This window comes from Salvelinus alpinus, chromosome 1 (assembly GCF_045679555.1).
Source record: "Salvelinus alpinus chromosome 1, SLU_Salpinus.1, whole genome shotgun sequence".
Classification (NCBI taxonomy): Eukaryota; Metazoa; Chordata; class Actinopteri; order Salmoniformes; family Salmonidae; genus Salvelinus; species Salvelinus alpinus.
This window is the reverse complement of record NC_092086.1, coordinates 53,457,371-53,481,732: the sequence shown is the minus strand read 5'-3', so window position 1 is coordinate 53,481,732 and position 24,362 is coordinate 53,457,371. Positions and strand designations below refer to the sequence as shown.

The 24,362-nt window shown below is 40.4% G+C and overlaps 1 protein-coding gene across 2 annotated transcripts in view; it reads right to left on the bottom strand.

Annotated features, from left to right (window-relative positions):
- Window positions 1-16,338, bottom strand: part of LOC139580502 (globoside alpha-1,3-N-acetylgalactosaminyltransferase 1-like) — a 40,709-nt gene extending 24,371 nt beyond the window's left edge. Inside the window, exons 1-2 of one of the 2 annotated variants that reach the window (XM_071409265.1) lie at window positions 16,192-16,338; window positions 15,383-15,474 (exon numbers count right to left, since the gene is read on the bottom strand). In XM_071409265.1, the coding sequence (XP_071265366.1) occupies window positions 15,383-15,387 (5 nt within the window). In that variant the 5' untranslated portion in view covers window positions 15,388-15,474; window positions 16,192-16,338. Of the gene's footprint in view, window positions 1-12,600; window positions 12,907-15,382; window positions 15,475-16,191 lie in introns of those variants that run through there. The other variant, XM_071409257.1, reaches the window with a different exon arrangement.
- Window positions 16,339-24,362: the final 8,024 nt, after the last annotated feature.

The window sequence follows — 24,362 nt, the reverse complement described above, 5'->3', positions numbered from 1 at the left end:
GAAGAATTCTGAGAAGGTTAGTGAAAAAATTTATATATTTTGGTGGCGATAACGTTATCGCCCCTTTTGCCTTGATTCAATGCTGGGGTGATGTTAGCTCATGTGGTATGCTAATATAACGATATATTGTGTTTTCGCTGTAAAACACTTAGAAAATCTGAAATATTGTCTGGATTCACAAGATCTGTGTCTTTCAATTGCTGTATGCTGTGTATTTTTCAGAAATGTTTTAGGATGAGTATTTTGGTAATTGACGTCGGTCTCTGTAATTATTCCGGCTGCTTCCAACGCTATTTCAGATTGCAGCTGCAATGTAGAACTGTGATTTATACCTGAAATATGCACATTTTTCTAAAAAAACATATGCTATACCATAAATATGTTATCAGACTGTCATCTTATGAAGTTGTTTCTTGGTTAGTGGCTATATATATATCTTTATTTAGTCGAATTAGTGATAGCTACTGATGGAGTAAAAAAAGTGGTGTCTTTTGCTAACGTGGTTAGCTAATAGATTTACATATTGTGTCTTCCCTGTAAAACATTTAAAAAATCAGAAATGATGGCTGGATTCACAAGATCTGTATCTTTCATCTGGTGTCTTGGACTTGTGATTTAATGATATTTAGATGCTTGTATTTACTTGTGACGCTATGCTAGGCTATGCTAGTCAGCTTTTTTACTGTGGGGGGTGCTCCCGGATCTGGGATGAGTACCAAGTAAAAGTTAAACAGCTTGGAAAATTCCAGAAAATTATTTAATGGCTTTAGAAGCTTCTGATAGGCTAATTGAAACCATTTGAGTCAATTGGCGGTGTACCTGCGGATGTATTTTAAGGCCTACCTTCAACCTCAGTGCCTCTTTGCCTCACATCGGAAAATTAAATCAGCCAAGACCTCAGATTAAAAATTGTCGACCTCCACAAATCTGGTTCATCCTTGGGAGCAATTTCCAAACGCCTGAAGGTACCACGTTCATCTGTACAATCAATAGTTCTCAAGTATAAACACCATGGGACCACGCAGCCATCATACCACTCAGGAAGGAGACTTATTCTTTCTCCTAGAGATGAATGTACTTTGGTGTGGAAAATGCAAATCCATCCCAGAACAACAGTAAAGGACATTGTGAAGATGCTGGAGGAAACAGATACAAAGGTATCTATATCCACATTAAAACGAGTCCTACATCGACATAACCTGAAAGGCCGCTCAGCAAGGAAGAAGCCACTGCTCAAAAACTGCCATTAAAAAAAGCTAGACTACGGTTTGCAACTGAACATGTGGACAAGGATAGTACTTTTTGTAGAAATGTCCTCTGGTCTGATGAATCAAAAATAGAACTGTTTGGCCATAATGACCATCGTTATGTTTGGAGGAAAAAGGGGGAGGCTTGCAAGCCGAAGAACACCATCCCAACCGTGAAGCACAGGGGTGGCAGCATCATGTTGTGGGGGTGCTTTTCTGCAGGAGGGACTGGTGCACTTCACAAAATAGATTGGCACCATTAGCAAGGAAAATTTTCGATTTATATTGAAGCAACATCTCAAGACATCAGTAAGGAAGTTTAAAGCTTGGTCGCAAAAACGTCTTCCAAATGGACAATGACCCCAAGCATACTTCCAAAGTTGTTGCAAAATGGCTTAAGGACAACAAAGTCAAGGTGTGGCCATCGCAAAGCCCTGACCTCAATCCCATAGAAAATTTGAGGGGCAGAACTGAAAAAGCGTCTGTGGAAGGAGGCCTACAAAACTGACTCAATTACACCAGCTCAGTCAGGAGGAATGGGCCAAAATTCACCCAACTTATTGTGGGAAGCTTGTAGAAGGCTACCCAAAACATTTGACCCAAGTTAACCCATTTAAAGGCAATGCTACCACATACTAATTGGGTGTATATGAACTTCTGACCCACTGGGAATGTGATGAAAGAAATAAAAACTAAAATAAATAATTCTCTCTACTACTATTCTGATATATCACATTCTTAAAATAAAATGGCGATCCTAACTGACCTAAGACAGGGAATATTTACTTGGATTAAATGTCAGGAATTGTGAAACTGAGTTTAAATATATTTGGCTAAGGTGTATGTAAACTTCTGACTTCAACTGTATATATAATTTGGTAATTTGGGTGAATTTTTAGAAGGATCAGAACCATCTTTGAAGATATCCCTCTAGTGGTGTGGGGACTGTGCTTTGGCAAAGTGGGTGGGGTTATATCCTGCCTGGTTGGGCCTGTCCGGGGGTATCGTCAGACAGGGTCACAGTGTCTCCCGACCCCTCCTGTCTCAGCCTCCAGTATTTATGCTGCAATAGTTTGTGTCGGGGGGCTAGGGTCAGTCTGTCATGTGGAGTATTTCTCCTGTCTTATCTCATATCTTGTGTGAATTTAAGTATGTTCCCTCTAATTCTCTCTGCCTCCCCTCCCAGAGGGCTACAAAGGCCCTATCCCAAATCGTCCCCTAAACCCTACACAGTTGTGAAGATCTGAGAGGATTTGGTTGGTATACACAAAATGGTGTAACTACAACCTAGGGAGGCAAGGTGTAATTATCAGATTGATAACAGCTGTCCAAAAAATTTAAGAAATAATAATAACAGCATGAGGATGAGGTATTTGGATGGGGTATTTACAGATGGGCTATGTACAGGTGCAGTGATCTGCGAGCTGCTCTGACAGCTGGTACTTGAAGTTAGTGAGGGAGAAATTAGTCTCCAGCTTCAGTGATATTTGCAGATTGTTCCAGTCATTGGCAGCAGAGAACTGGAAGGAAAGGCGGCCAAAGGAGGAAATGGCTTTGGGGGTGACCAGTGAAATATACCTGCTGGAGCGCATGCTACAAGTGGGTGCTGCTATGGTGACCAGTGAGCTGAGATAAGGCGGGGCTTTACCTAGCAAAGACTTATAGAGGACCTGGAGCCAGTGGGTTTGGTGACATATGAAGTGAGGGCCAGCAAACGAGAGCATACAGGTCACAGTGGCGGGTAGTGTATGGGGCTTTGGTGACAAAACGGATGGCACGATGATAGACTGCATCCAATTTGCTAAGTAGAGTGTTGGAGGCTATTTTGTAAATGACATCGCCGAAGTCAAGGATCGGTAGGATAGTTAGTTTTACGAAGGTATATTTGGCGGCATGAGTGAAGGATGCTTTGTTGCGAAATAGGAAGCTGATTCTATATTAAATTTTTGATTGGAGATGCTTAATGTGAGTCTGGAAGGAGAGTTTAGAGTCTAACCAGACACCTAGAATATGTGGACAACTACAAATACCTAAGTCAGAACCGTCCAGAGTAGTGATACTGGACGGGCGGGCAGGTGCGGGCAGCGATTGGCTGAAAAGCATGCATTTAGTTTTACTTGCTTTTAAAAGCAGTTGAGGCCACGGAGGGAGAGTTTTTTGGCATTGAAGCTCGTCTGGAGGTTAGTTAAGACAGTGTCCAAAGAAGGGCCAGAAGTATACAGAATGGTGTCGTCTGCGTAGAGGTGGATGAGAGAATCACCAGCAGCAAGAGCGACATCATTGATATATACAGAGAAAAGAGTCGGCCTGAGAATTGAACCCTGTGGCACCCCCATAGAGAGTGCCAGAGGTCCGGACAACAGGCCCTCCAATTTGACACACTGAACTCTGTCTAAGAAGTAGTTGGTGAACCAGGCGAGGCAGACGTTTGAGAAACAAAGGCTGTTGAGTCTGACGATAAGAATGTGGTGATTGACAGAGTCGAAAGCCTTGGCCAGGTCGATAAATACAGCTGCACAGTATTGTCTCTTATCAATAGCGGTTATGATATCGTTTAGGACCTTGAGTGTGGCTGAGGTGCACCCATGAACAGCTCGGAAACCAGATTGCATAGCGGAGAAGGTACGGTGGGATTCGAAATGGTCGGTGATCTGTTTGTTAACTTGGCTTTCAAAGACCTTAGAAAGGTAGGATAGATATAGGTCTGTAGCAGTTTGGGTGTAGAGGATCTCCCCCTTTGAAGAGAGGGATGACTGCGGCAGCATTCCAATCGTTGGGGATCTTGGATGATACGAAAGAGAGGTTGAACATGCTAGTAATAGGGGTTGCAACAATTTCGGGGGATCATTTTAGAAAGAGAGGGTCCAGATTGTCTATCCCAGCTGATTTGTAGGGGTCCAGATTTTGCAGCTCTTTCAGAACATCAACTATCTGGATTTGGGTGAAGAAGAAAGGCTTGGGCAAAGGGGGACCTTTTGGGCAAGTTGCTGTGAGGGGTGCAGGGCTGTTGACCGGGGTAGCCAGGTGGAAAGCATGGCCAGCCGTTGAAAAATGCTTATTGAAATTCTCAATCATTGTGGATTTATCGGTGGTGACAGTGTTTCCTAGCCTCAGTGCAGTGGGCAGCTGGGAGGAGGTACTCTTTTTCTCCATGGACTTTTTCTACAGTGTCCCAGAACGTTTTGGAGTTTGTGCTACAGGATGCACATTTCTGTTTGAAAAGGCTAGCCTTTGCTCTCCTAACTGCCTGTGTATATTGGTTCCTAACCTCCCTGAGAAGTTGCATATCGCGGTGGCTATTCGATGCCAATATAGTACGCCACAGGATGCTTTTGTGCTGGTCAAGTGCAGTCAGGTCTGGAGTGAACCAAGGGCAATATCTGTTCCTGGTTCTACATGTTTTTTTGAATGGGTCATGCTTATTTAAAATGGTGAGGAAAGCACTTTTTAAAAGAACAACCAGGCGTCCTCTACTGATGGAATAAGGTTAATATCCTTCCAGGATGCCTGGGCCAAGTCGATTAGAAATGCATGCTCGCTGAAGTGTTTTAGGGAGCGTTTGACAGTGATGAGGGGTGGTCGTTTGACCGCAAACCCATTACAGACGCAGGTAATGAGGCAGTGATCGCTGAGATCCTGGTTAAAGACAGCAGAGGTATATTTGGAGGGCAGGTTGGTTAGGATGATATCTATGAGGGTGCTCTTGTTTACGGATTTGGGGTGGTACCTGGTAGGTTCATGGAAAATTTGTGAGATTGAGGGCATCAAATCAAAGTTTATTTGTCACGTGGACTGAATACAACAGATGTAGACCTTACAGTGAAATGCTTACTTACAGGCTCTAACCAATAGTGCAAAAAATGTATTAGGTGAACAATAGGTAGATAAAGAAATAAAACAACAGTAAAAAGACTATATACAGTAGTGAGGCAATAAAAGTAGCGAGGCTACATACAGACACTGGTTAGTCAGGCTGATTGAGGAAGTATGTACATGTAGATATGGTTGAAGGGACTATGCATATATGATGAACAGAGTGTAGCAGTAGCGTAAAAGAGGGGTTGGCGGGTGGTGGGTGGAACACAATGCAGATAGCCTGGTTGGTCAACCCAATTGAGGTAGTATGTACATGATTGTTTAGTTAAAGTGACTATGCATATATGATAAACAGAGAGTAGCAGCAGCGTAAAAAGAGGGGTTGGGGGGGCAGACAATGCAAATAGTCCGGGTAGCCATTTGATTACCTGTTCAGGAGTCTTATGGCTTGGGGGTAAAAACTGTTGAGAAGCCTTTTTGTCCTAGACTTGGCACTCCGGTACCGCTTGCCATGCGGCCATAAAGCTTAGATTGTAGGATGGCCGGGGTGTTAAGCATGTCCCAGTTTAGGTCAGCTAACAGCACGAGCTCTGAAGATAGATGGGGGGAAATCAATTCACATATGGTGTCCAGTGCACAGCGGGGGACAAAAGGTGGTCTATAGCAAGCGGCAACGGTGAGAGACTTGTTTCTGGAAAGGTGGATTTTTAAAAGTAGAAGCTCAAATTGTTTGGGCACAGACCTGGATAGTAAGACAGAACTCTGCAGGCTGTCTCTGCAGTAGATTGCAACTCTGCCCCCTTTGGCAGTTCTATCTTGTCGGGAAATGTTATAGTTGGAGAAAGAAATTTCAGGGTTTTTGGTGGCCTTCCTAAGCCCGGATTCAGACACGGCTAGGACATCCGGGTTGGCAGAGTGTGCTAAACCAGTGAATAAAACAAACTTAGGGAGGAGGCTTCTAATGTTAACATGCATGAAACCAAGGCTTTTACGGTTACAGAAGTCAACAAATGAGAGCGCCTGGGGAATGGGAGTGGATTTAGGCACTGCAGGGCCTGGATAAACTTCTACATCACTAGAGGAACAGAGTAGTATAAGGGTATGGCTAAAGGCTATAAGAACTGGTTGTCTAGTACCTTCGGAACAGAGAGTAAAAGGAGCAGGTTTCTGGACGTGGTAGAATAGATTCAAGGCATAATGTACAGACAAAGGTATGGTAGGATGTGAATACAGTGGAGGTAAACCTAGGCAGTGAGTGACGATGAGAGAGGTGTTGTCTCTAGAGACACCATTTAAAGCAGGTGAGGTCACCATGTGTGGGAGGTGGAACAAAAGGGTTAGCTAAGGCATATTGAGCAGGGCTTGGGGCTCTACAGTGAACTAAAGCAATAATCACTAACCAAAACAGCAATGGACAAGGCATATTGACATTAGGGAGAGGCATGCGTAGCCGAGTGATCATAGAGGTCCAGTGGGTAGCTAGGCGGGCTGGAGACAAGATGATTCAGACAGCTAGCGGGCCGGGGCTAGTAGGCTAGCAGAAGGGCCTAAGAGGGACGTCGCAGCGGAAGAAGTCTGTTGTAGCCCCCTCGTGCGGTTACGTCGCCAGACTTGTCATGATGGCTCAGCAGGTCTCCGTGTAGTAAAAGGGTCCAGGCCAAATGGCAAAATAGGTATAGTAGCCCAAGAAATTGGCTGATGGACCTCTTCAGCGGCTAGCGGCTAGCAGATGGTCATTCAGGAGACGTCGCAACGGAGGAGCTTGTTTTAAAACCCCCTCGGGCGGATTACGTCGATAGTCCAGTCGTGATGAATCGGCGGGGCTCCGTATCGGAAGTAAAAGGGGTCCAGGCCAATTGGCAAAATAGGTATTGTAGCCGAAGGAGTGGGTGATGATTATCTTCATCTAGCTGGGAGATGGGGCTAGCATAGGCTAGCTCCAGGCTAATTGGTGCTTGCTTCGGGACAGCGACGTTAGCCAAGAGTAGCCACTCGGATAGCAGCAAGCTAGCTGCGATAATCCAGGTGAAAAGGTTCCGAGCTTGCAGTAGGAGTCCAGAGATATGGAGAAGAAGAAGTCTGATATGCTCTGGGTTGAATCGCGCTGTGGAGACTGACAGGAGTTGTCCGGGCTAAAGGTTAGCTGATGACCGCTAGCAGTGGCTAGCTGACTACTAGCTAGCTGTTAGCTGGCTAGCTTCTTTTGGGGATTCCGGTTCTAAAGTAAAGAAAATTGCAGATCCATACCACATTGGGTGAGGCGGGTTCCAGGAGAGTATGTTGAGGTTAAGAAAAATATTTAAAAAAATATATGCGAAGATAGATAAAAGATGTAAAAAGATATATACACGGGACACGACTAGACGAACACAAGACGCCTGACTGCTACGCCATCTTGGATGTTTTTTGTTTGTTGATGCGTTGGTATCGGGCCTAAATTTGCCTGCTCATATTTGCTTAAAATCACATGAACATTATTACAACATTAACATTCATTAAAACCATGTATTTTTTTTAGAACACATGACGTTTTCACATATGTTGATTTTTGGGAAGCTGCTAGAGGACAAATGAGGTTGAAAAGTGATAATTTCCCTTATGTTGACTTTGCCACTGAAACGTAATTATTTTGCCGAAACACATTGCAATTAAAATAAAAAATCTATGAAAGTGAAGTTTGTTACTTTTATGCATATTCCCATGTAGGTGTTGTTTCATCAAACAACTAATTTTGAGTAAATTATCCAGAGTAAATTGAGATCCAATTTACAATAACAGTTCTGTAAATTATCAAATGAAGTTAAATCTAACCAATTTGAGATGCTGTAAGTAGTTTGCACTTAATATATTGTTAATGAAACCCTAAAAGCAAAGTATATTATACATAAAAAATACCTCATGTTGGAAATACTCAAACTGATATAAACAGTTGCTTCAATCGTGTTAAGTTTGTTTATGCTGTATCCAGTGCATATAAACGTTGATTTGTTTTGATGTGGCGCATAAGCCTAAGTGTCACAAGCGTGGGAGATGATATAAATCAACTGTGTCACAAGCTACTTAGTTGATTTATTGAATCTCCCACCGCCCAGTCCCTAGCCACGTTTTTCCTTACTGCGAGTGTGATATCAGAATGGATCTGTATGGCTTGCATGGCCTGTTTTACAATGAGATAGTTTAGATGGTTTTAAAGTCCAGCAACAGAAGCTGCAGTGAATTTGACATTACCTAACTGACAACCATCTGTCAGTAAGTTATTGTAAAATGCACAGTAACCTAATGGCCAGTAACTGCTAGTAACTTACTTCGTTTTTTACATTCGCTTACACACTAATAGTGATACTTGAGGCACACTCAGTGAAACCATTATCTCATGTACCTAATCTTCAGATCAATTCTGCAAAACTGCAAGCCCTTTATCTGCTTTACACTCAGTTTGCATTTGTAAAACACACTTTTTGCAAAACACTAACCACAGCTCTCTACATTAGACACATCATTCAAAACTAACAGGTCTTGTGTTTCGTTTGGAAAACACTGCCATTCCAAATGCCACACTCATTTACCGATTACCTACACCCAGTGCTCACGTGTGAAAACACATAGCTATTTTCTACACTTAGAAATCAAAACTTGAGCACTATAAATAGGATTCAGGTTGGCATTCTTGATTTGGACAACAATGGAGGCCAATTTTGGAGAGTTAGAGGAAGAGGAGTAAGAGGGGGAATTGGACGAGGACAAGTTGGAGGAAGAGGACAAGTTGGAGGAGGACAAGGACAAGCCTATTTGTTTATCTTCTACTATATTTGTTTTGTCTGTTACTGTTCATCCTGAAATCTGGATGAAAATACAATGTTTTGAGAAAGAAATACATAATTTTCCCCCCTTGTATTTATGTTTATAGTGTAAATATATGCATACATACTGTATATATTTATGCACATACATGTACGTGTGAGTGCTATGACAAACTCTACTACCTCTGTTAGCCAAAATACAAAGTATACAAGCATTGGACACGATTTTGGGTTTTTTAGCGCCCATAATGAAATTCTTCAGAAAATGGGCGTGACTTTACAACGTTTTCAGATTTGCAGTCGAAGTCAGACGAGAACAGATACAAATTCACTTTTCAAATAAGTTAAGTTACTTTGGCTGACAATTTGTTAGCTAATCTATCCTTACGAACTGCATAACATATCCTTACAGCAGTATGTACCGATATGTTAGCTACCTATCGTTAGTTGGCTACTAATACAGCGAATTTGCCAGTATATTAACTATATGCTATCTAACTAACTAGCCAATGTTTATTGACTTGATTATTCACGTCATTCTTAGCTTAGCTAAGTGGCATAGTTGTTGTGCGTTCTCAATGAACATTGTTAATTAGGGTACGTTCGTAAATACGCTCTGATTATCTACTCTGATTTCAGAGCACTCTCATCTGAGTGTACCAGAGCGCAGAATAACTTGATTCATTTACGAATGCTCAACACACGTTGAATATGTCCGGTGTCAGTAAACATTGGCAGAAAAGCATAATTAAATTGTTGCTAGCACCACAGTTATAGTCACCAACGCTCTGGATAACATGAAAACAGCCTAACCAGCTCTACTAGGGCGAGTAAAATGGTCAAAGTGAGGTGTTCTCTCATTTGTGTCTGGATGTAGCTAGCAAGCTATCCAATGTTAGCCAGTTAGCTTGGGCACTTGACTGCCGTTGTGAGGTCAGAACACTCGGATCAACCCTACTCCTCGGACAGAGTGTCCAGTGTGAGCGTTGAACACTCCAAATGGACAATCTGACAATGCTCTGAATTTACGAACACACTGCGAGCGGACTCTGGTACTCTGGATTGAATTTACAAACACACCCAAAGTCATAAGATGTCTAGCTAAATAGCAAGAAATTGCATAGCAACAGCATCAACTTCCGGTAGACAGGTGTAGCGCTAGTATGCTCAACTGAAAGGATACCGTTAGTTTACAATATACTAAAATTAACTTAAAGTATTTGGTATATACTCATTAATTAAGTATGTAGAATACTTAAGTGGTAATGCCTAAGAAGCCAGTGTTTGGAGGATATATTGGCACGGTGTTACCGTTTGTTTTCAACATACAGTATTCAAATAATGATTGACCTTTTCATTAAATATGTTTTTTGATTAATTTATTCATACTATTTCATCCTTCCACAAGATATAGTCCCGACACAAATCTAGGATTGCTACCCAAGCCGGCTGGTCATTCATTCTATCGGTTCGGTAGCGAGAGACGCGACCCAGCAATTTCAATCTTTTTGTTCTCTATCTATGGTCGTTCGTTCTAAATGTTTCATTACTATAGTGGCTGGCAATGTTCTTTTCCCTTGCTTGCTAGCTAGCCAACTACTGCTAACTTTCATTAACGCCAAAAAGTGCAGGCAGAATAACAACAAAGTAGCTGCATTTGCATTTGTTAAAGCTGCTTTCAAGTGACATTTATTTGGATACATCCATATTGAATTACCTCGTAAAATAAATGGATTCACACACAAGGCATAACTAACATTAATAAAACATTATTCTAACCATGATCAGAAAGCGAGAGAAATCATAGCCCCAAAAGTCCAGAGCAGGAACAAAAATGAGAAAGAACAATGAATCTTAGACCCTTTTCTAAGCATCTGAGTTGTTTGGATTCACAATCTGAGTTGGTGACCAATAGAGTGACTATAAAGTTAACCTCCAATCAGATCTCACTTACAGTACATGACGTCACCTCTGCCTCTCAGAGGTGAGACAATGGAGGTTGGCAAGAACAAAACAGAGAATGCTGAATTCCTAAGACAACACAGAGGACATTCTTACAGAGGTGACTCACAGAAGTAATCACAGCCAAAGGTGTTTCTAACATGTATTGACTCAGTGTGTTCTTTTAAGTTTGACATTACAGAGTATTTATTGTAGATTGACAAAACAAATGAATTAAAATTATTTTAATCCCACTTTGTAACATAATAAAATTTGAAGAAATCCAAGGGGTAGGAACACTTTTGCAAGGCACTGTATTTTAGACCAGGGCTCTCCAACCCTGTTCCTGGAGAGCTACCGTCCTGTAGGTTTTCACTCTAACCCCAGTTGTAACTTGATTCAGTTTATCAACCAGCTAATTCTTAGAATCCGGTGTGCGACAGTATACTAGCTTTGGAGTGAAAATCTACAAAACATTAGCTTTCCAGGAACTATGTTGAAGAGCCTTATTTTAAACTATGCCCCCAAATTATGCTATTGAGTCCCCGGCAGCACATTGCTCCACCTACGTTTTAAACATTGTCTATGTTGGGAAGAAAAATGTACCATTATACTAGATTTTGCGCACAGGTACCCTTAAAGGTACTGACCTGTACCATGTGAGGACCTAAAAGTGTGTGCCACAAGTTCATATGACTATACTACACTTGTAATTTACATAATTCAATGAAAACCCACAGTTCTCATTCACACTCGCTCGCTCAAGCACCAGACAGAATACATGTCCTATTACTGCAGGTCCAACAACTGTGACATTCAAATATACCAACATGTATTTGAAATGCAGCCATACACATCAATAATCGTTGTTTTATATAGTTTATTAAACAATAGCCTATCAAAACTAATTTCCTTTTAGAATATATCACTTTTTTATTTTTAGAATCAAATCCTCCTGCCGCTGGATTGTTTTTCAAATTTAGATATCACATCTCTAACAACATCACTGGGTTTTGTCAGGAGCACTATGGTGAATATGTCTTATGAATAAGTTACTCATAACAACAGACATAACATTGTCCCCTCCTATTGTAGTTCTGTAATGATGGGCTTTTATTTGGAAAAATACTTATGAATGATAATGAATACATGTGTTATGAAGGTATACTACAGTACTTACAAAGGTGGTATAACTGGTTTCATTAAGTTGAACTACGTTGTCTTGAGCGAGAATGAGAATTGCTTGTTTTCATTGAATTTATGTAAATGACGAGTCTCATTTGAATTTCCTGCAGCACAGAAAAATGATCTGTGACAACAGAGTGATCAAATTAGAAAATGACATGAAATGTTTTATGTAAACCTCCTTCAAGATTAGATAATATGTTCATACAACACAAAATCAATAAAATTATATCATATTATTGTTGTATAGGGTGAAGAAATGGCCTAATACTTTGGCTACAGTTACTGCTACTATTATAATACATTCACAAATAAAAAATAAAGAAAAGAGAACTACATTTTAGGCAATGCTGATAGTTTATTTCAACACCAGATATTGATAAATCATTTATGTAATTTTAGTTTTCAAGAGGTATGTTATATCTTAATTCTTGATTAAATCTCATTTCTTCAATCCATCCAACCCTTAACAGATTAGAACATACTCACATTCAAGAAATATATCTAAAAAATGACATCTCAGAGCTCTTAGAAACTAATATGAAAATCTATCACAAAAGCCCTTAATTTAATCACAGAAAAAGGAAGTAATGTCAAAATGGTTTACATACCCCAGAAGGAAGAATATTCCACCAATGAAAAGCAGAACATATGGCTTAATAAAGCGCATTGTTCCTCCAATATTGTCACAAAAGGATTTAGTTGATCCTATTAATACTGGTCACAAGTACGACACTAGATAAATCGATCACCAGTAATGTAAATCAATCCTTGTCTGGATGTAGGACCCAGTAAAATATGTTTGATATCAGTTTAAACTGGTGGGACAGGCAAAATGTGTGTATGCATTTTGTGTAGCCTATAATGAGGGAGCGGTTGATGTTGTGGCTGTGCTTCCTCCTTTTGGCTCTTTCCTTTTTTCGTTCTCTTTGGGTGATTCCCAAATAACTCCCTTCCCCTCACCCCTTCATTTACATGTTCATGCACGCCTCTTTGTCATATGCAGAAGCAGGGTGGGGTTAGCAGGAGGCTGGATTTAGGAACACACGGACAACACAGAGTGCGCAGACAGGCGTGTGAAGGCCAGCACGGGAGAGATGAACAGAGGCAACTGCTGTCTGTGTTGCTTCTGTTCATATAATCTCAGACATAAACTGCAGTAATTTAAGACCATCCATAAAAGGTACTATAAACTAGTTAAACTGAATATCTTGCACTTCAGTATTCTTCTGGAGTTGTAAAACACACAAAAGGGGACATAATTGTATGTGTTATGGTCTTGTGAAGGTCGGCTGAATTCTGGCAAAGACTATGTCTACAGATTCTCCCTGTTTTTGTTTTCTTGGAAATGTTGATACTGGAGACTGTTATCAGAAGAAACTGTGTAACCTAGCATTTATAGTGGCTAATAAATGCATTTCTATTCATTTGAAGATTGGTTATCCTCCCACAATGTCACAATGGATGGCAGAAATGTCAAGTTATGTATCACTAAATTACATGTATTACAAGATTAAGGGTACACTGCAACTTTCATAAGGTCTGGATTCCTATAATGGAATACTGTATGACAAAAGGAGTCTGAATTGAAAACATGCCTAGGTCAGGGGAGATACCTATTTAGGCAATCCTTAGCTGCTGGACTGCTCAGTCCTGGCCCTGTGGGTCTGCCGTACTGTTGGTTGTCACTCTGGCCTTGGCCTAATAGACCTGAAACCGATAATGAACGTTTCCTAAAGCTGAGTGGAGTGTGTTGTGATGGGGCGCTGCAGGGCCGTGCACCCCTAGAGACAGGATGGGGTGACCCAGCCACAGTGTGTGCAAGTAAAAAGAGCTCTGCAGTATATGGAGGATGCACTGTTTCTGTGGGTTAATGTGTAGGAGGTTTATGTGTGTTTTTATTAAACTTTTGATTTCCAAACCTTTGAGACGTGGGAAGGAAGAAAAAAGATGGGAAGGAAGTTGTGTTGGGGAGAGAGTTGAGTTATTGACTAGACTGGTAGTGGTGCAGGCGGCTCGGGCTGAAATTTGATATAGAAGATGTCTTAATAACGACAATCAAAAGTTAAGTCTTTGTACTTTATTTGTAAGAGTTGTTCATTTTGTTACGCTGTTGGTTAAAGCTGTAACACAATATTGATTATTGAATTATCATTGATCTAGTTCAGTCTTATCAATCAATTAAACATATTCAATAACGATCTCTTTGTCATGCCCTGACCTTAGAGCCTTTTTATGTCTCTATTTGGTTTGGTCAGGGTGTGATTTGGGGTGGGCATTCTATGTTTTGTTTTCTATGTTTCTTTATTTCTATGTTTTGGCTGGGTATGGTTCTCAATCAGGGACAGCTGTCTATCGTTGTCTCTGATTGGGAACCATACTTAGGTAGCCCTTTTCCCTCCTTTCAGTGTGGGAAGTTGTCTTTGTTTGTGGCACTATAGCCTTAAGCTTCACGGTTGTTTTTCATTTGTTGTTTTGTTGGCGACATTTGAAATAAAAAGAACTCCGCTCACCACGCTGCACCTTGGTCTTCTTCCAGCATCGTCCGTGACAGAACTTCCCAACTAAAAAGGACCAAGCAGCGTGGTAAAAAGGAGGACTGGACATGGGATGACATCCTGGACGGCAAAGGATCCTGGACATGGGAGGAGATCCTGGCCGGAAGGGATCGCCTTCAATGGGAACAGGTGGAAGCAGCCAGGAAGGCGGAGGCAGCTGGTAAAGGGGCCCATCGTTACGAGGGAACACGGCTGGCAAGGAAGCCCGAGAGGCAGCCCCCCAAAAAAAACACGGGGAGATTGTCGGAGTCAGGTTATAGACCTGAGCCAACTCCCCGTGCCTCCCGTGGCGAGCGTCGTACTGGTCAGGTTGTTTTTCGTTTGTTGTTTTGTTTGGTGACATTTTAAATAAAAAGAGAAATGTACGCTTACCACGCTGCACCTTGGTCTTCTTCCAGCATCGGCCGTGACACTCTTACCTAGCTTGATGACTGTGTGCATTTTTGCTTCCTTTTTGTATTTCCAAATACACAGGGCTATAAGGGCCATGGGTCATATTAGATTGTGTAGAAATTCAGGCAATGAGCTCAAGACGTCCCAAAAAATGCGAAGACCCCAGACCCCCTGCCAAGTTATGTCCCCCCACTTCTAAACCAAAGTTGCACCCCTGTGCACAAGTGTCCCAAAGCTGAGGGAGTGAAATTATGGAGGGTGTAGGGGCTGATTAGACCCTCCGATAGCCACTTTGATAAGTCAGCTACATTGCCGGCTAGTGGTATAGATGTGGAAATGCGCTCAACTGTTACTGAGGTTTATATCTTGTAAAATGACAGGGGGTATTTGTTCATTTGAATTCCATGCTCGTTGTATTATTTAAATGTGGAACATGATTTACCTCATTCAAGTCAGTGTCCTGAAGTCAGTGTCCCGAAGTCAGGGTCCTGAAATCATTGGTCCACCCCTAGCCAGATGAGTCAGAAGGTCCACCTCAGGAGAAAAATTCTGGTTTAAAGCTAATTTCTTGTAAGGTGTATTGAGGATTCTTTTAAAGTTGAAAACAGACTCAAAATTCGACGACTTGATTAGAAGTTAATTTGAGATTATTTGGGCATGAAATGTAGAGTATGCTAACTCGGGGAGATTGAATTACATTGGTTTATGTTAAGAAAAATCCTAATATTAATTACAGTGCCTTCGGAAAGTATCAGACCCCTTGACTTTTCCCCCTCATCAATCTACACACAATACCCCATAACGACAAAGCAAAAACAGGTTTTTATCAATTTTAGCAAATGTATTACAAATAAAATACTGAAATACCTTATTTACATAAGTATTCAAACCCTTTGCTATGAGACATGAAAGTGAGCTCAGATGCATCTTGTTTCCATTGATCATCTTTGAGATGTTTCTACAACTTCATTGGAGTCCAACTGTGGTAAATGTAATTGTTTGGACATGATTTGGAAAGGCACACACCTGTCGATATAAGATCTATTGGGAATTTTCCAGTGCCTTTACAATTTTCCAGTACCTACACTGTTTTCTTCTAAGTAGTAAGCAGAATCAATATAGGGTTAACCATTAGACATATGTAAGCTGAATGTAAGCAGAATCAATATAGGGTTAACCATTAGACATATGTAAGCTGAATGTAAGCAGAATCCTAAAAAAAAGTGTTAAACAAATCTAAATATATTTTACCTTTGAGATTCTTCAATGTAGACACCCTTTGCTTTGCTGACAGCTTTGCACACTGTTGGCATACTCTCATTCTGATCGAAACCTCCAATGACAATTCACAGCAAGCTCTACGAGACGAGCTTAATGATCCTATCAAACTGGATGATCTCATTAAGAGTAACGCTGACCAAGATTACGACCGAACTTGAAGGAGAAGAAAATTAACAAGCATAAACGCGATTTGGAAGAAAATAACAACAGACTCATATACCTCTGGCAGAGATCCTGAGCACAATAAACCAAAAAACAGGAAGAGACAAGTCGTTGACATACGCAGAGTCCCTCTGTCAGACCATCGATCGGCAGACAGCGCAACCTATGGTTCCTCTACCAATGGTGAGCGTTGTTTCTACAACAGACGGCAGGGACACCGGGAACAATGTCAGGGACAACACCCCAGTACGTAAGATGGTTTGACACACACGTCGGGGGAAGAAGAAATCCACTGCCACCCCACGATACCTACCAATTGAGATCCAGGACGGACCCCAAGTCCAACAGGAGCCAAATGTCTTAAACTTATCAAGTAAGAGCCTGACACTAGCCCACCTTGGTGTTCTCAATAAGGGGTTATCATTTGTACCTACTACATACAATAATGACTTTGATGTCCAGATAGATCTATTCAAGTTTTTCCGTAATCTTTGAAAAGAGTGACAAGAGCATCATCAACATGTATTAAAAGCAATTGATTGGACATGATTTGGAAAGGCACCTAACCCTAAGGTCACACAGTTGACAGTGTAACAATACTGCTAGTACGAACTCGAACCCAGGCACAGAGAAACACAGCAAGCAGAGGTAAGGGTAAATCCAGAACTTTTACTTAGTCTTAACAGAAACAAGGCAACCACACAAGAGCACACCAATAAAACATGAAACCTAAGCAAAGATACAGGCCAACTGAGGAACCTAAATAACAAGGCAACCAGGTGAACAGAGAAGGTAATTTAATTTAACACAGGTGAATCCAAAAAGTAATAATCAGGGTAACCTGGAAACTAGAAAACAGGATAAGGGTGCCCTCCAGCGGTAACCTAAGGGAACAACAATCAAATAACACAGAAACTGTGACAGACGGTGCATATTAGAGCAAAAACCAAGCCCTTACGGTGAAGCATGGTGGTGGCAGCATCATGCTGTTGGGATGTTTTTCAGCAGAAGGGACTAGGAGACTAGTCAGGATCGAGGGAAAGATATACGGAGCAAAGTACAGAGAGATCCTTGAAGAAAACCTGCTCCAGAGCGCTCAGGACTTCAGACTGGGGGCAAAGGTTCACCTTCCAACAGGACAACGGTCCTAAGCACACAGCCAAGGCAACGCAAGAGTGGCTTTGTGACAAATGCAAGGACACAATTAGCTTCGAAAAATGGCATTCCTGCGTATTTGTGTCAAGTAAAAAAAGTTACGGACTGAATATGTTTGCATATCTTTTTGTATTGCATAAGGTGTCAATGTGGCCAAAGCCACATTCCCTCTGCATGTGTGTGCAGATAACAACATACCATTAATACAATAGTGTATATAGTAGTATATAAAAGTAAGCAAGATATTCAAAGTATACAGGAGCTTTTCAACCAAACCATATCGCACATAATGTTGCACACTTGAATAATGCAAGATAGTCCGTAGAGCATATACAGATGGGCTATCTAAATAGTGTTACCCAATGCAAGGATTCACAAATGTGCAGACATTTTTACATTGTGTGCAGTAAAAAAAAAAAGCTAATATAACAAAAATGCGGTGTACTGGTTTTAATTTTTGAATCAGCATGAGGCTTCGGAGAGCCATTCTCTTTATTCAATACCACTCAGTATGTGGTGTAGAAGTGTCCCAAACTACCTGGTTGATCTATTTAATCACCCTGCATGCCAGCATGGCCTGTGCCATAAGATAGAAGAGATGGTTTGTAACTCAGCAGTAGAGACCACAGGGTGAATGCAAAACATCATGAAAAATTGTCACTGTTTTCCTCATCACTGCAAAAATCAACTGACTTTTTTTGTTTCAAATAAAGAAATTTACATTACACGTTAAGTATATCAACTTGCCTATTATAATGTGACAAATAAACAATAGAAATGTTTTACGGTAGAGTTACCCTCGTCTACTCTCTCTTCCCCATACTGCAATAACACTGCAATATTCATAAAAGTGTTATAACTGATTCCTTCAGGTGTTATAGATGTCTTATGTATACCCCCTTCAAGTAAAAAGTTACTGGTAACATGGTAACTAACAACATGGTAAGATGGTCATTAACAAAAATGACATGGAGTAATGATTATATTTTGGTGTCTTTAGGAATTATTTTAATAAACACCACTTTCTGTGACTTTTGCTACCAGATAGTCACCAATTATTCGTAATATGTCTATACCGTTACGCAAACGAAGCACAGCTCAAATGTCAAAGTACTGTATGACATTTGTATTTGACCCAGGTTTACTTTGAAGTAAGTAGCAGTCACAGTCCATCATAACCACATAATGACTTGTTTACCATGGAAAGCATGTGGGTCAATTGCAACCAAAGGGCAGAACTTAACCTTTTACTGCAGTCGGCTGAATCAGGGTCACAGATTGATTCTCGGTAGTCTTAAACAAATCTACTTTGAAGCAAAAGTATACACTTCACACGCATTGTTATGGGCTTAAAAAAATTAAACACCTGTACCATGTCAGATATAGATTTGAAATGTATTACATTTTAAGTTTGTATCGCAATATTACACTTTATATACATCACAGAAGACTGAAAAATAACAAAACAGTTTGACATAGAAACAGAGGATATCTGTCATGATTTTTTTTTAAATAAACATGAATTATAAAATTATGAAACATATTAATAGCATTCTACCCATGAGGCCAAACAGGGCGCTTTTGGTATTTGACTTCAGGAAAGGGCTACCATGTAGCTGGGCGTTAGCAATGGATTTCTTAAAAGGCTACTAACAGGAGATTATAGTCACCTGCATGTTAAAGGACAAATTCGCTTTTTTTTAACCATATCTCTATTTTTATGTAAATGGGATGCTATAGAAGGATTTCACTTGGTTTTGAGAAACTTACCCCACCAGCGATATACTTCTTCAGGCTCGTTCTTCAGTGTGGGGGCATGGATAAAGCATGGCCAAGCTCTCAGTATAGTAACGCAGGTCTTTAGATGTTGTATACATGAAATTGTGTCATTCCAAACTTTTGACGCAATATTTCTATTCCATTTTGTTGGACTCGAGGAATACTTTCCGTGTGCAAGCATGCACATGCTTTCTATCATCATTGATGGTTTAATGAAGGATCAGACATCAATAATCTGATTGCCACCGATGGTTGTAATAGGCCTGGTAAGTTTAAGGTAAAGCGGGATTTTAAAAGTAGGTGTTACCAATATCTATATATTACCAGCCTGTTTTAATACGGTATTTTTTAGCGTAATGATCATTATCTGGCTAATGGGGGCCGGTGTGTTAGAAATGCCAGGGCTGATTTGAAGTCCCAGTCTGCCCCTGTCAATATAACTGGGTTTTTTCAGAGCACTACTACAAGCATTAGTGGAATATAAGTTTGCACTCTTTACTTTAATGCCCCTATAGCTTGAACAAGTAGAACATTATTTGAAACCGTTTTGGAAAAATGCACCTGGTAACCCAAAGATAATACCAAATAATACCCCTTTGCCGGGGACACTGTCCCTGATTTATTTAGAATTCAAGGCACAATTAACCAGCATGCTTACCACAGAACTCTGCAGTGATATACCATCCCATCTGGTTTGCGCTTTAAATGTTTTAATGAATGAATTAATTTAACCTTTATTTAACTAGGCAAACCAGTTAAGAACAAATTCTTATTTACAATAACGGCCTACACCGGCCAAACCCGGACGACCCTGGGCCAATTGTGCGCCGCCCTATGCTTATAGAGACTATCATTTGTTTTTTAACAGGACAATAATACTTTTTTATGGTGGTTTTTGAGCAGTGGCTTGCTTCTTCCTTGCTGAGCGGCCTTTCAGGTTATGTCGATATATAGGACTCGTTTTACTGTGGATATAGATACTTTTCTACCTGTTTCCTCCAGAATCTCCACAAGGTCCTTTGCTGATGTTCTGGGATTGATTTGCACTTTTCGCACCAAAGTATGTTCATCTCTAGGAGACAGAACGCGGCTCTTTCCTGAGCGGTTTGATCGCTGCGTGGTCCCATGGTGTTTATATTTGCGTACTATTATTTGTACAGATGAACGTGGTACCTTCAGGCGTTTGGAAATTGCTCCCAAGGATGAACCAGACTTGTGGAGGTCTACAATTTTTTTTCTGAGGTCTTGGCTGATTTCTTTTCATTTTCCCATGATGTCAAGGAAAGAGGCACTGAGGTTGAAGGTAGGCCTTGAAATACATCCATAGGTACACCTCCAATTGACTCAAATTATGTAAATTAGCCTATCAGAAGATTCTAAAGCCATGACATAATTTTCTGGAATTTCCCAAGCTGTTTAAAGGCACAGTCAACTTAGTGTATGTAAACTTCTGACCCACTGGAATTGTGATACAATGAATTATAAGTGAAATAATCTGTCTGTAAACAATTGTTGGAAAAATGACTTGTGTCATGCACAAAGTAGATGTCCTAACCGACTTGCCAAAACTATAGTTTGTTATCAAGAAATTTGTGGAGTGCTTGAAAAACAAGTTTTAATGACTCCAACCTAAGTGTATGTAAACTTCCGACTTCAACTGTACATCCAGGAGCAAATATTTTCATAAAAATCACACAATTTCCATCTGTTTGTAAAAGTAGTGGTTCTCATTATATAAATTATATTTATATATAAATTATATAAATAAATTAGCGAACATTTCTAAAAACCTGTTTTTGCTTTGTCCTTATGGGGCATTGATGAGGGAAAAAAACTATTTCATCAATTTTAGAATAAGGCTGTAACCTAACAAAATGTGGAAAATTCAAGGAGTCTGAATACTTTCTGAACGCACTGTAACATCTTTGAAATTGTTGCATGTTGCATTTATATTTTTGTTCATTATAGTTGATTCAGAGTTGCTTTTGGTATTTTAACCTGTTTGTCATGAACGCGTCTGGTGGGGATAGACAAAATCATCATGAGCACGCGGGTGCATGCGCGGAACCGGTTTGGTTAGAGTGCAAAACGGTGACGTGTAACATTCTACCTGCTGACGAAATGCAGTGTTATGTAAAGCCAGTAGTTTTCGAAAGTGTAAGACTTGGGGGGTTTTCATTAGTATCCACAGACACAAAGTCAAAATATTATGGCTATATCATAAAAAATGTGCAACATCCCGGAGTCACCTCTTCACGGTTGACGTTGAGACTGGTGTTTTGCACGGACTATTTACTGAAGCTGCCAATTGACAGACGTTTTTCCATACCACTGCATTTCGTCATCTATCCCCGTAGGTAGAACGCAACACGTCACCTATTTAGATGGTTTGCTCAATTGTCGTGAATTCTGTTTTGTAGCCATCTTCTCACATGGTTTGGAACATAACTTTTATATACAGTAGCAGTGGCGAGCCGTCTTTCAGGGCAGAGCTCCACCTGCGATGAGACCCTATTTTTAGCAGAAATGAGGCTTTCCTGTTATGCATGTTATTTGGCATTAATATGTGTCCCATATCAGTTTGCAAACAATGTAAAAAACAACATATTTATCATTGACTTAATAAAGCCGCATACTAACAAGGTCTCTTTTTTGTTTTCTTGAGCAAGGCAACTCCAAAATGCAGGTGTTTCCGCCTAGCTCAGTGCTTTCTGTGGTGGTGGAGCAAGCCAGCAGAAATTACGTAGCGTTGCGCTGTGATTGGCTCAGAGTTCTGTCACTCATGGGGAGACTACGTCACCACCAAGTCTACGGGTAGAGCTTGAAATTTCAAGCCCCTTGGGTGCTGCCATGGAGTTACATTAGAAGTGCCCATCCAAGAAGGCTCAAGGTCATTGGCCACGGATAAAATTATATCAGAACACATTATATCTACAGTAGCTTTGATGGGACTGATGATGTCAACATCATACATTCAAAATCTTAGCTAGCAGTCATCATCATGAATCAAGTTGGCAATCTACTGGCAAATCCTATTTAATCCTTGTCATATGAAGAGAAATAATGAAGAGAAATAATAGATAAAAAGTATAGGTGCTCATCGGCCATTGGACATAAACATTAAACAGCAAGTTAGAAATCGCAAATTCAACAATGAGTAGTTTGGAAGAAATCAGTGGCTAACTGCAAGCATTGCAAAGCAATCACTAGCCTGCTATTCATTGGAGTGGCTGTGTGATCCCATGTCTAAGATTAAGGGTCTCTTTTCCTAGTTGAAAATTCAAAAATATTCAACATTGGCCATGCTGTCAATGAAGCATGATTTGTGCCGCGCTCAAAACAACTGTTAACTCGGAACTGCAAAATCTGACGTTAGAGAGTTCAAGACAACTGGGAACTCGGCTACGACTGGGAAAATACGTTTTGAACATTCATCCAACTCGGAATACTACATTTGGAACTCATGACTCTTTCTAGAGCTACGACCTGAAGATCACTGACGTCATCACGATTCAACCATTTTTTTCTCTCGAGTTCACGGTTGTCTTGAAAGCACCATAAATCCAGAGAATTCCAGACCTTTATTTTTTTATTTCACAATTATTTAACCAGGTAGGCTAGTTGAGAACAAGTTCTCATTTACAACTGCGACCTGGCCAAGATAAAGCAAAGCAGTGTGACACAAACAACAACACAGAGTTACACATGGAATAAACAAACATACAGTCAATAACACAATAGAGAAAAAGTCTATATATAGTGTGTGCAAATGAGGTAAGATAAGGGAGGTAGGCAATAGTAGTCCGTAGTGGCGAAATAATTACAATTTAGCAATTAAACACTGGAGTGATAGATGTGCAGAAGATGAATGTGCAAGTAGAGATACTGGGGTGCAAAGGAGCAATAAATAAATAAATAACAGTTTGGGGATAAGGTAGTTTGATGGGCTATTTACAGATGGGTTATGTACAGGTGCAGTGATCTGTGAGCTGCTCTGACAGCTGGTGCTTAAAGTTAGTGAGGGAGATATGGGTCTCCAGCTTCAGTGATTTTTGCTGTTCTGACTTGGCGGTGCACTTGAAGCCTATAACCTTTTTCGGAGAAATGCAAACATTGAATATTGAAATATTTATCCTACGTTTCTGACTTGGTGTACAGGGAGAACACTGTAAGAATGGCCCATGTTCTGAATTCTGTCGCTGTACATTTCAAAAGTGCTAAACAAATAGTTATATTGACTATGTCTGTCCTAGCTTGCTCATGTCTTAATCGAAAGTACAGATTGCCTCTTATCTGCTTCTTATACCCTTATGTCATATGTGTACATCTCAATTGTCAGTTGAAACCACATTTGTTTAAGCAAGTCAACCATATCAACTATGTTCTTTTAAAAGGCAGTAATTATAAGCTGAATTAACTGATTCGCTGCCGGACAACGCTCCTTTGACAGCCAGGTGTAGAGGTGGTAAGGATTCACTCCACTTTTTATACATCCTGTAAACTGTGTATGAGACAAATTCAATTTAATTAGATTTTATTTGCTTTGATTTAATCTCCAAATGTATTCAACTTATATTTTAAAGCACACAGTTGAGAATGGCATTCAAATGATTCATTCAGTAAATTAAGAATTCTAAGCATCCATATCTTGTCTTGTCTAGCACTAACTGCTACAGTATATGTCCCCATACATGAATTTTAAGCAACCATCCTCTCTAAAAAACGTTGTCCTCACAACAGCACCTAAGGGGGAAGAATGTCCCCTGCTGGCCTGTTGACATCACTTCAAGCAGATCAGAAAATGTCAACCGTGTTTTATATGGGGTTGTCTCAATCAGATTACACTCTTACTTAAATATGACAGGCGAATTTCTTAGGAGATAGTGAGTATTGTAGATTATAATGCAGTTTTAGACTGTTTTTAATTTTGGGGCCTATAGCCAATAAAATATCCAGTAGGTATGAATCGTATTTATAGTAAGGTTTAGTTTATTGTCATGGTGTACATGCTTGGCAGCTAAGCCCTGAATTGCATTGTACAGTTC